Source organism: Sapajus apella, unplaced genomic scaffold (assembly GCF_009761245.1).
Source record: "Sapajus apella isolate SASKATOON/1434 unplaced genomic scaffold, GSC_monkey_1.0 scaffold5, whole genome shotgun sequence".
NCBI lineage: Eukaryota > Metazoa > Chordata > Mammalia > Primates > Cebidae > Sapajus > Sapajus apella.
In genome coordinates this window covers 39152270-39165334 of record NW_022436945.1, presented here as the reverse complement: position 1 = coordinate 39165334, position 13065 = coordinate 39152270, and the positions used below count along the sequence as shown (strand labels likewise).

The 13065-nt window shown below is 42.9% G+C and overlaps 1 protein-coding gene across 2 annotated transcripts in view; it reads left to right on the top strand.

The window, feature by feature from the left end:
- SCFD2 (sec1 family domain containing 2) overlaps window positions 1-13065 on the top strand; it is a 430823-nt gene that overhangs the window by 395532 nt on the left and 22226 nt on the right. For both annotated transcript variants that reach the window (XM_032274167.1, XM_032274166.1), the window contains exon 7: window positions 6937-7071. In XM_032274167.1, the coding sequence (XP_032130058.1) occupies window positions 6937-7071 (135 nt within the window). The remainder of the gene's footprint in view (window positions 1-6936; window positions 7072-13065) is intronic.

The window sequence follows — 13065 nt, the reverse complement described above, 5'->3', positions numbered from 1 at the left end:
CAGTTTAAGGACAGGCTTAATCTCCCTCCTAAATGCCACAGTGTGTGATGTGATGCCATCCCTCAGCTGGGACACGAAGAGGATATTAAGCAGATGTCTCAGGGCAGGGAGCTTATGTGGATCTTTCAGACAAAATACTATGTGGCTCTTGTATGACTTGCTTTGGCATGGTCTCAAAGAGCAGGGCTGAGCTGGAGAAAACCTTCCACAGATGCGTACTGTACTTTGTGCCTCTAGCGTGTTGAGCACAGTACCCAAGGAGGCTTGATTCATCTTGTGCCAGTGAAACATGGCTCTCTGAACAGGCTTTAGGCCTGGCCTCTTTTATCAACAATTTCCAGCCCTGGCCTCCACTTGTTGTTTGCCAAGTGCTAAGTTCTAGTCCTCCTCCTGATTCTCTCTAACAAAACTGCCAGCATCCTTTCCGAAGGAATCAGCATGGGGTAGGACTAAGCCGAGGGCCACAAAACTTGGCTCTGTCCTGAGCGTGCTTCTTATTGGCTATAAATGTGTTCATGAGTTTGGCCTTCGCCTTCCTCATATTGAAGTTGAAGGGGCTATACGCAATTTTTTTTAAACTAATCGGCTTCTGGATTGAAGCATGAATGGATAGATGAATAGATAGACAAATGAACCATTTTTAAGTCTACAGATAAATTGTTTCCTTTAAGAAGATGAAAGGAGAAAAAATAGTCATCGTGTAGCAAAAAATAAAAATAAATGAGCCATAGATTGGTCAAAGCCATGAACAATTTAGAACAGATGTTTTTCTGTGCTGTCTTGGATTGAAACAAAATGAAAACCCTCCCAGTAAGCCTGGGTTTTCTGACAAGTTGGTTGTTTAGAGTCAATTTTGCAGAAAAGGGAGAAGCAAGCATCTTTACTAGCAGAACTGAGCTACCCCAACAGCAACCAGCAAACACAAAGTCAGCAGCCCCAGCTGACAGAGATGTGACTGTGGTCACAATTGTGTTTTCTTGGAAACTGCTATCCTAGGTCATCTTTAAGGTGCACCAAATTCAAGAAAATGTACTTACGCTGGTTTCTCCAGATTGTGTCTGACATATTATATATCATGTCAGGAACTGCTGTTGTTCTCACTGCTTTTCCTCAAGAGCTGGCATCCAAGTCAACAAAAGAATCTTCCAGACCCACCACACAGTATGTTCACCCCAAAAGAGTAACCAGAGACAATGACCCATGTATTTTCGTTATCATATTTTACTTAAATGTGGTATTTTTTGAAGCTCAGTTTGTTCTGGAAGAGATACTTGCCATTTAAAGAAAGAGAAAAAAAGGAGAATTTCGGATATAAGATTTATTTTTTGAAACTTCAACTATTCCTCACGTATCAGCCATCAGGGGGTATCTTTCAGCTCTACCAAGCTATCAGGCCAGCCTCATGAGGCCCTCATACAGGGTCACAATATGACCTTCATGGGCCCCTTCTTTTTTGTAAAAATAAAAAATAGTAAAAAGTACATGGTACGATTGCATTGGTGTAAAAATAAATACATTAATATTACATATCAAAACATCACTTTCACCTTAAAATATTTTTTCTTCTGGGAAAAAAAAAATGCATTTCCATGGGCCCTCAAAAGGAATGGGCCCAAGGCACTGTATGTTCTGTACCTAACAAGTAAGTCAACTCTGTGGTCCTGGCTCCCACTTGACACAAGTGTGCCCAAGACAGGAATGTAGCTCCCCATGAGGGGAGCATCAGGCATTTTTCTTCCATGGAGCAGTCCTTGTGACCACCCATGAAGCATGAAGCGGTTCACACAGCTATTGAGGAGCTATTTGGATTGGTTTCAAGGTGACAGCTCAAGAGTGAGAGAACTAGATTCATATGGGATGAGTATACAAGTCCCCTAGCTTTAAAACCTCATTTCCTATAGGAGCTAATTTCTCTGTAAGAACTCCACAGACATGGCTTCCAGCATTCCTCCAAGGGACATGTCCAATTACTATTCAAGAGTCATCGTACTCAGAGAAGCCCAAAGCTCTGGCTTCCTATCAAGTATTTATAGTTCTTCCAGTTTAATGCAATTTACCAACCAGGGATCATTTTTGTCATAAGCAATCTTGCCTGGCTGCATAGTTTGACATTCTTCCTTTATCGAGTTTCCAGGGGAACAGAGATAAAAAGTTAACCAAAGGTTAAATTCTTATGCAGAAGGGAAAAAGCTCTAATAATCCTTTGCCCACAACCTGCAGCTTGCTAGTTGTTAAGGAAATATTTACATTAATGTTTCAATCAAAACTTAACAGTGTGTCTATGGCAGAGGCCATGCTGTGTATTCCCAAAACTCCATCACCTTTTCCTCTGGGGCAAACAATTAGATGACATCTTCCCTTGCGGAACTGTGACTAGCTCTGGCCAATGAACTGTGGTGGATGTGATACATATCACTTTAGGGCTGGACCCATAAAATCCCTTGGAAATCCTTCATACTGTCTCTCATTCATCATCTGCTGGTGAGATGCAAAGTCTTCAGTGCAGGACTCTGATGCTCTAGTGAATGGTATAGCACAGCGGTGCCCAAGCTTCTTGTCACCAGGGACCTGTTTCGTGGAAGGCAATTTTTCCACAGAGCAGGTGGTGCAGAGTTGGGGGTGGGGGGTTTGGTTTCAGGATTATTCAAGCACATTGCATTTATTGTGCACTGTATTTCTATTATTACATTGTAATGTATAATGAAATAATTATACGACTCACCATGATATAGAATCAGTGGGAGAGATGAGCTTGTTTTCCTATAGCTAGACATTGTTTAGGGAAGATGGGAGACAGTGACAGATCATCAGACATTAGATTTTCATAAGGAGCGTGCAACCTAGAACCCTTGCATGCGCAGTTCACGATAGGGTTCGTGCTCCTAGGAGAATCTAATGACACCACTGCTCTGACAGGAGGCGGAGCTCAGGCAGTAATGCAAGTGATGGGAAGCAAAGGTAAACACAGAGGAAGCTTCTCTCATTCACTGGCTGCTCACCTGCTGTGTGGCCCAGTTCCTAACAGGCCTCAAACCATTAGTGGTCCATGCCTGGAGGTTGGGACCCCTGGTATAGCAGGAACCAGGGTCTCTGAATGATTAGGCAGGGCACAGATCTCCTATTGCCAACTCACGTTGGATGTGATATAAGCAATAAATAAATGACCAGCAAGAAAAGAAAAGAACAAATTTTTCTGAGTTTTTAATTCCTCTGCCAACCTCCCAAAAAGGTGAACTGGCAGAGAGTGTTTGATCAGGAAAATTAAATTACAATGATTTACGCTCTTAATATGGAGACAAACTGTATGGCTAATCTCTCCTCTGGCCCTTCCAGGCATGCAAGAAAATCTTTGAGTAGGGTACTAGAGAACCCACATCTGTCTCCGCTATCACCACCTTCTACAGGGTCCTTTGCTGAGAAGTGAGTTATTCCTGGCTGAGTAGAAAATTTCACGAAAGTCAGAGGGTTTCCATCTAAGAGGCCATTGCCAAGTAGTTCTTCTAATCAGATTTCAGTGACATGATTTAGGGCACAAAATGTTCCAAACTAAATGGCTAAGAGACAGGAATCAAAAGTTCTCCTCATTAAAACCTTAACTGGAAATTTTTTTCATTAAGAAGGCACAAGTACTCTTTCGTGCTTGAGAAAGTCTATACCAAATTGTGCTCTTTAAATACACAATGTTATCCAGTTGTTCCGTACTTAGTTCTTTCAGTAGAAAATTTAGAGGGTTTTTTTCCCTTATTCTCATTCAAGTAGGAAAACCTATCAACTTCTCTTTAAATTAATATTTACATCATTTACTATGCTATTGGTTATAATTAAAAATAGATAAAGAAAAAAGCTCTGAAAAGCCTAAACAAGAAAGGGAATTTTTTTCTGCCTTTCTAGCCCCTGATTCTTGCCCCTCTCCTTTTTTTTCTCATTTTATATATGTTTTAAAAATCTTAACACTTTTAGATAAAATATTAAACCAGAGAGTCCCTCTCATCCTCTACTGCACTGTTTTAACAGAAAGTATTATTCTAGAGTACATTTTTACAATGTTCATTATCTCATCTTTTCCGTTAATATCTGTACCTGTGTTTGCCAGTGTTCAAGATTTGTTGTGTTTTGTTTTGTTTGTAGACTTAATCAGCTTCTGTTACTATTACAGAATTATGCATACTGATTATTTACTAAATAAAATGCCACTTTGAGCTTGGGGGAAAAAAAAAAGGTAATTTATTAAATCCAATGACTTAAAAGTCCAGAGGAAGGGCAGCTTCAAGTGGTGAGAGGCCATTGCCAGGGTGATGTTGGCAGGACTTGCAAATATACAGGTGAAGCCTGTTCTTCCTGTCTTCCAGTCTCCCTCTAGTGCCCCCTATTGGCAGAGTCTAACAGACCTAGCTGGCAAAGCACAAAAGTGGTTTTCAGAGACCCAGCCCAGCATCACAGAACTGAGTCTAGAAGAGACGGTTTGGAGCTGAGAGACAATAGCTTAAGAACTATCACATTTTCATAGAAAATGTCATTTCACAATTGGAGTTATATGAAAAGATAATCAGAGAGAATGTAACCAAAAAATGTAAGAAATGAATATTAAAGAGGATGTCAGGCAGTTAATAAAAACATTTGTTATTTTTCTGGATTATGTGATGTGTTTGCTGTTACTTTTCTGTATTTTAAATCATAGTTTCTTTTCTCCTGCTAAATACATGTTCACCTACATACCTTAAGAAAATAAAAAACAAAAAAGATTTCCAACATTCCCAATGTAGCACAGAGCAATCACAAAGTCTCAAGAATGAAGAGGTTACGAGAACAGCACTTCTAAATCTCTGCTCACCACCCCCAAGGGGAACCCAGCTCACCATTTTCTCTTGGATGTTTCATTCCCCCAAATTTAGTCAAAGTGGAGCAAGGGGAAGAGAGAGAGATCCTCGTGTTCCTACTTTCCCCAATCCCTCTATCTCCTGCTTTTCCCTGTCTCCCAGTCTACACTGGGGCCTCTGGAGCCTTGGAACAAATCCTGTCACCCCAGGTACACTGTGCCTTGCACAAAGGAGGTGCAGAGTATAGTGTTTTAGCTTAATTACAAAGCCACCTTTGTGCTGTGTATGAGCTCTTTTTCAGAATCACTACTCTTCCTTTTTGTACAGTACATCTTATGGAGAATGACAATCTTTTTATTTTTTATGGGTTAAGGGGTTGCATTAGTCTGTTCTCATGCTGCTAATAAAGACATTCCCGAGACTGGGTAATTCATAAAGAAATGAGGTTCAATGGACTCACAGTTCTACTGGGATGGGGAGGCCTCAGGAAACTTACAATCATGGCAGAAGGGAAGCAAACATGCTCTTCTTCACAGAGGCATCAAGAAGTGCTGAGCAAAAGTGGGGAAAGCCCCTTGTAAAACCACTGAATCACATGAGAACTCACCCACTATCATGAGAATAGCATGAGTGTAACCGCCCCCATGACTAAATTACGTCCCACCAGGTGCCTCCTGCTACATGTGGGGATTATGGGAGTTATAATTCAAGATGAGATTTGGGTAGGGACACAGCCAGACCATATCAGGGGTATATTTTCTTCTCTCTCAAATATGACAGCCTATGTGTATTTCTCTGTGATTCTGCTTAAAGTTATTTTATATAATGAGGTTTAATAGACAAAATAAATAACTGTAAGCTTCTGGAAGGAGGAAATGTCCTTTTATATCTTTATGTTCCCTTCATGCTTTCTTATCAGAATTTCATTCAGTTGCAAGTAACAGAGATCTGAAAAATAGTGGCTTAAACATACAGGATTTTACAGTGTCATGTAAAGTAGGTACTAATTTAGCCTGTCCATGTTATGGTTATACTGGCTCTACAAGTCATCATGACCAAGGTTTCTCCAGCTCCCTGCTTTACCATCTCTAAGGAATGTCCTGTCTTCCAAGATGGCTATAGGAGCTCCAGGTATCACTTCTACATTCCAGGCAGCAGAGCAAAGGAAAGGATAAAAGTATATCCTTCCATTTTAAAAAGGAGACTTCTGAAAGTCTCACGTTACCCTTCTATTTACATCTTATTGCCCAGACCTTAATTCGTGGCATATCTGACTAGAAGATTGGGAGGAAGGTGGTCCACCAAGTGGGAAAAGAAAACAGGAAGAACTTGGTAGCAAAAACTAAGGAAGGGGGTGAAGAAAAACAGCTCAGAAAGTACTGGATCAATAAAGCAGCTTCCTCCCAATAGAACATAAACATGGATCAGTTACTTAGGTCACAGAAAAGGAAAGCATTTAGCAGCATTTATCAAACTTTAGAAGCTGCTGCAAATTAACATCTCCCTAATTCTACTGAAATTCTTATGGTACTGTGTAGTCTACTTTCTGGCCTCGCTCAGATTCCTTTATGCCATCTTAGCTTCTTTTCCTGGCCAAGTCGTGCTTGGGAGTTGAGCTCTGTAGAAGGAGGAGGGATTGCTTTAAGCTTGGTTATCGACAGCACATTGTAAGTAACATTGGCGTTCCTAGCAGAGGAGAGCATAATTCTGGGAATGTTCAGGAAAAGCTGGAGAGCATCTTCATGTCTGTACCAGACAGTACTTTGTTTCTCAGTATACCTCATGCATAAAATTGTCATTTTAAATAGAGAATTAGTCATACTATGATTGTAGCTCTACTAAGATATATCTGCTTGTAGAAGGGAACATGAGAAGCAGAAAAGCAAGCTACAGCATTGGAGTGAAAGTTTATTTAAAAACCCAGTGTTGTTATATTGTCTTTATGTGACACATACACACACACACACACACACACACACACACACACACACACACACCCCATAGCCACTGTTCAGTATCAAAATAAACTTGTTTTGCTTTCTTTATTGTAAAGCTTTCCTTTCTCCAAACAAACCAAACAAACCAAACAACCCCTTTACTCAGTATTTTGTTCTTCCAGGCATCTTATAAGCCATTGTTGAAGCAAGTAGTGGAGGAGATATTTCATCCCGAGAGGCCGGATTCTGCTGACATTGAACACATGTCTTCAGGCCTCACCGATCTCCTTAAAACTGGATTCAGCATGTTCATGAAGGTAAGGTAACCATGAAGAGGTACTCCTGAGTGTAGTAATGTTCTCTTTGCTGGGCATGGAAATGCTGGCACCAGTGAACCCTAGCCAGCACCATACACATAACGTTTGGTAATTTGGCTCTTCTGAAATCAAGGGCAATTTTTTATTCTTGGATTATAAGCAGCCTGACCTGTTAGCCTCATGCAGCTTCTTCTGACCTGAGCACTATGGTTTTTTCTGGTCTGGACATGCAGTCTAAGGTGGAGGACACAAGCTCCCTGGGACGGCACTATTGAAAACTCTCCTCCTTGTGGCCTATGTTTTCTCTTAAAATGAGTCCACAGAGTACACACCAGTCTTAGTGACAACGCTTTGTTCCTAATTCTAGAACTGATTATGTAGAATGCTTAGTGGCTCTGCTCAGTCCCATGGCTGACGTCACCCAAAACCCATTTGGAAATGACTTTTGAACTGGCAACCTCCTAGGTGACAAGCGCTAGAAGTTATCTGGCTAACGTCTGGGGTGGGTCAGAATGACTGCACAGCCCTTGAAGTGGGGATGAAAGGAGGAAGAAGTATACAAATGTGATCTATTTTTAACCTACTGTAGAGTTTCTAAATCTGAAAAGATTTAAATAAGATTACAGGCTGACCTCTCAGTCCAGGCCAGGATTTCACTTGTAATAACTCTTGGAAGTAACAGAATGGTTTGCCAGCATCAAAGCATCTTTGAAACCGTGAATTAATCTACGTAAGAGATCTGGCCTTTCAGAGTTCCATAAATGCATATTCCAGGAAAACTGTTCCACTCCAAAAGCCAGAGGACAGACGCCAGACGATCAGACTCTAAACCAAGCAGTAAACCTGCTGGAACGGACCTGCAGGTCTCCTTCCTGCTGTTCCCAGTTTTCATCAACTTCTGTTGCAGTGCCTGGCTGGTACATTTTCCTTCTATATTTTTTAATAAAGCAGTTCAGTCTGCTTCTTCAAAGCGTTTAGGGGCTTCTGAATTGGTATCAGTAGGCCCAGAGTTGGTCAGTATCTCCCTGTCCTGAGTAGCCCATCATGGTGGCTGGTTGGTACAGAAAGTTCCAGACTAGACACACTTTCCAACCTTTTCCACTTGAGCATCCTCTTCCTTCATTCACAGGCGTGGCCTTACCCTGAAGAGAAACTAAAATAGCAAGTGTGGACTTTCAGAGGCTGGTTAGTAAGTTGTGAGGATGGCCCAACTGCCAATGTATCCTCTCCCAGACAGGCTGCTGTGTCTGTGGTGCAGTGGGACCCTGTACAGGGGCGTCTGGCCAAGGGTACAAATGAAGGCTGTACCCCACCTGCACTCTGAGAGTTGCAGTGTAGGTGATAGGAGGCCCTAACTCTGCTCTTTGCCCAAAGATGTTCCACAGAAATAACTGTTTCTTAGCCAAAGGGGTCTTTGATTAAATATGTTCCAGAAACACTGACTTGAACAACAAATTGAATTGTTTCTTTGTAGTCCAACATTACAGTGCCTTTAATATGCTAATGGATTTTGCAACTCTTCCTGAGGATAATATAGAACATAGTCGTGTTGCGTAAGGACAAGCCACCTGCATTTTCTGTCGCTGTTTCATGAATCAAGAGTGTCACTTTTTGTTGTTGTTGTTGATCATGTTTATTTTGGAGTTTATTTTTTAATGACCCTTTAAAATTCTGCGGAGTGTTTTCTACATCTCTTCCTGCTCCATCCTCCTCAGGCAGGCCCACCTAGGAAGACGTTTAGAACCATCCCTGGGTCAGCACTGGGCTGTCATGTTTCTCTCCATTTCAAACCCCCAGGGTTAGGGCTCCTGGCAAAATGCTCTGCCAGCTTAAGACTGATCTTAACGGGAGGTTTCCAAGCAATGGATTTAAGAAAAAGGAATTCCCGACAGCTGTCAGGATCCATTCCTCAGCCTTTAGCTGTGAGGCCTCTGCTCTCAGTTGCCGGGGCATCTCATCTGTCTGCAGGGGGTGGGGAGAATCCTGGTGGGCTGGCAACAAAGCCCTCTCCACTCCAGACCCCAAAGGAGGGTTATTTTGTTTGGTTTCTAAATGGGCCTCCTCCATTCCACACAGCTCAGCAGAGTTACCTCTGACATATGTGTTGGGGTTTGAACAAAATTGGAATGAACTTACAGAGGAACACCCAGCAGGGCTTTGAGACACTGACTATAATTTCCCAAAGAGCTACTTCTTTGAGATAAAGGTGAAGCCATCAAGAGAAGGTATCTACCACTCTACTCTAAGGCCCTCCAGAAGCGGAGGATGCAACATACAGATGGGGTCTAACATGGTCATAACCATTTTCCAGCGCCCTTTGTCTTGTTTTTCATCACCTCTTACTACCGAAGTTATGCAGACAACCTGTGACCAGTGCATACCACAATTCAGCCAGGGTCTTTCCATTCATTCTGATACTGATCATCATGACAGTCTTAAAAGGTAGGTCCTGTCATTATCCCTGTTTACCAGTGAGGAAACTGAGGCCCAGAAAAATTAAACAGTAGATGTGAACCTACAGAAAGCTGGGATTGGGTCTTACTCTCCTCTGTTCTCAGGCATTTTCCTAAGAGCACACAGGAAATAGTGACACCAGGATCTGTCCCAAGGTCGCCCTTATTCCAAAGCCTAACTCTTAACCACATTTCTTGGCTCCAGGCATTTTCTTGGAAGTTAAGTATTCATATACTCGTATGTTATTCATTCTGATTTTCTTCATGGTTACTCATTAGCACAAATGCTCTCCCTTTCCATTGTCTATCCAGCTCATGAATAAAATCTATGCCTGGGCTGGTTGTTGAGACAGCAGTGTGAGTGAGCTCCCTCAGGGGTCATCTGCTTCTCTGGGACTGGGCCCTGGGCCTCATTGGCAGCACTCCCCAGGAGCATAAATGTGTGCATTGGAGTTGAATGGCCTCCACACTTTGCATCTTCATTCTGTATCAGCTACCAACAGGTATTGCTCATTTATTGCTTGCCACTTGCTGCCCTATTCTCTTCCTCTGGAATCTTCTTCCTCCTCCCCGTCTCACTCAGAACCCACCAGCGCTGAGCCAGAAAGACACTAAAGGGCAAAGCCTGATGAATAAAGTTGTCAGTGTGGAATCTTTTCCATGCTCAGAGTGCTGTTGACAAATGGGAGAATTCTAGAGCTGGAAAGGCTCTAGCTGAGCCGCTCATCCATCCCTGCACTGTCTCTGAACTCATAGTTGGTTTCGTGATGGTGTTGGCTCAGGGCCACCCATCTGCAGGGATGAGAGCAGATTGAGAGGCTGGTGAGAGGTGCGCTGGGAAACAGAGGCAGCAGTTATTCCTGTGGGGTGTGCAGTGTGTGCCTTCACAGCGGGCGGTAGAAAGAACACAGGAGAGCGTTGTCCAGGCCCCACATGGCTTCTCCAAGCCTCTATACGTTTTGTTCATTCTTTTGTAGCTGTACTCATGCACTGTTTTGTAACTATACATATTAAGTGCTTTTCTCCAGACTGATGTTCTTCAGACTAGCATTTCTCTAACTGCACAACTTCATTCACTGCACATTAGTGGATCGAAATATTAATTCAGTGGTTTTGATCAGCATTTTTTAAGCGAGAAGGAACAGAACAGCCTAGAGCAGAGTTCACTGCATCTAGCAAGGTAAAATAACACAACCCAGTCACACATAGATACGCATGTTTTAAATGTTTTCTTATCAAAAGCGTGAATGCTATCTCTGTGAGAATCAGGAGGTTGATCCAGGTCTTACTCTTTTCTGCATCCTCAGCACTCGGCACCTGTGTAGGCCTTACAAACAGCAGATTTACGCCAAAAGCTGGGAGGTGGTCAGGGCGGACCTGTAATAGTCCTCATTCAGAAGACAGCACGGCTTCAAGTCACTGGTTCCTCTTTCCAACTACTGCCTTTCAGCCAACTTCCATCTCAGTTTCACGGGGGATGCAAGGCAGCAGCCCCATCGCTCAACTCCAGTGACCCTCAAAGGAGGCCCTGACCCTCCTTTCCAGCAGCCACTAAGCAAGGCAAAGCCGGTCATTGTTTCATCCATAGGTAACCCCAAAGAAGCAGCAGCCCGCTTGCTGTTGCCTCGCCCACCATGCATTGATGTGCACAAAGGGTGGGAAGCCTGCCTCTACCTCTGTCAAAGAAATCTGTTGCTCTCTTCTCCTTTCCACGCTGACAGTGCGCAAATCTGTTTCTTCCAACTTCTTTGTTTCTCTGGAGAACAGAACAGAAGTAAAAGGGGTTTATTTTGTAGACTGAGAAATTCAAGGAATTGTGAGGAGAAATGTCCTCACAGCGTAGCCACTTAAGAGGATGAGTGACACCAAGAGAGATTTGAGACTCTTTCCTATTCATGTCTTTATTTTTTAAGTTAGATTTTGTAAATGATAGACAGCTGTCTCTTTCATGCTTTCCTCCATCATGCCAACCACCATTCGCTGTACTAACAGCAATCACTTCATTCTACTTTATTGTTTACAAGAGGCGACAGAGAGTAGCGGCAACACATCTGGAGTCACACTATCTGGGTTAGAACCCGAGCTCCACCGATTACTAGCTATGTGACCTTGGGCACATCTCTTAACCTCTTCATGCCTAAGTTTCATCATCTATAGAATGGGGATGCTAATAGCATCTACTTTCTGGGGCCATTATGAGAATTAAATCAACAAATGCATATAAAGCACTCAGAACAGTGCCTAGCAGAAGAATTTGCTGTTATTATTTCGATGGGTTTGTATCCCTGCCACACTGACTTCTGAAAAGAGCCACCTTGAAGACCCTTGTATGCCTGTACGTAGCCAGTGCTCAAGCATTTGGTGTACAAAGCCTAATTGTTGGGTGAACAAGTGAATTGAATAGAAGAGAATAGATACGCTGTCCCCCAAAGAAGACACAAACATTTCATATTTCACTATCGATTTGCTCTTATCAGAAAGACATGGAGTGCTGAGTGCTCTTCTTTTGCTGTGCCCGTGGGAAGCCATGTTTATGAGGCAGTGATGTATTTCTCCAGACCCCCCTTTTTCTTCTCCACTGTGAGTAACTTGTTGAGCTCCTCAGTCTTGAGAGACATAGACTGTCCTTCTTGGGGCAAACTCCAGGGAGCCAGTGAAATTCTAGACACGTGTCATGACAAGCTGTTTCACGGGAATGGAGGCCAGCAGGGCTAGACCCTAGCCAACACAGAGGCAGAAGCCCCAAGCAGCTCAGGAGCCCAACTCGGCCAGGAGCACTTCAGCATGCATGGGGATTGAGCAAGAGCTCTGCTCTGCAAAGGTTTGCTGCTGTTCCTCAGATAGCCTCAGTGCTACAGGGAAATGGAGACCTCCATTCCAGATACTTGGAAACGGCTCACAGAACTCAATCTTATTTAGGTACATTTTTGCAGACAGTGAATGTTAAGAAAAATACCTGTGTCACTAAGATTCTTTGCATCAAACAAATCCTCTGTGATAGGAAAGTCAGGGTAGCTGGATTTTGCCTTTGCTAGAGTCAGAATTTCATTTGCATCATATTGCAACTGGTTGAAATTACTTTCTTTGCAGTGCTTTTGCATGCATTCATGTTGAAATCACGTTGTCCAGAGAAGTCTTTCATCTCCACCCGTTCTGGTTATCTATTGCTACATGCAAAGTCATCTCAAATCATTGATCTAAAATAATATTGATCATTCATTTTGCTCATGAATCTGCAGTCTGGGTAGAGCTCAATAGGGAAGGATTCACTTCCAAAATGGCTCATTCACATAGTCAGAAAGTAGACGCTGAGTGGCAGCTGGCAGCCAGAGGCCTCAGTTTCTCTCCATGTGGGCCTTTTCATGTGGCCAAGCTGTCTCACAGCATGGCAGCTGCATTCCAAGGGCAGGCATCCTAGGAGAGAGCCGGGATTCCAATGTATTGTATTGTATGACCTAGCCTCAAACACTACATAACATCACTTCCGCAGCACTGTACTCTGTTTGTCAAGACCAGTACAAATGCCCACCCAGGCTCAAGG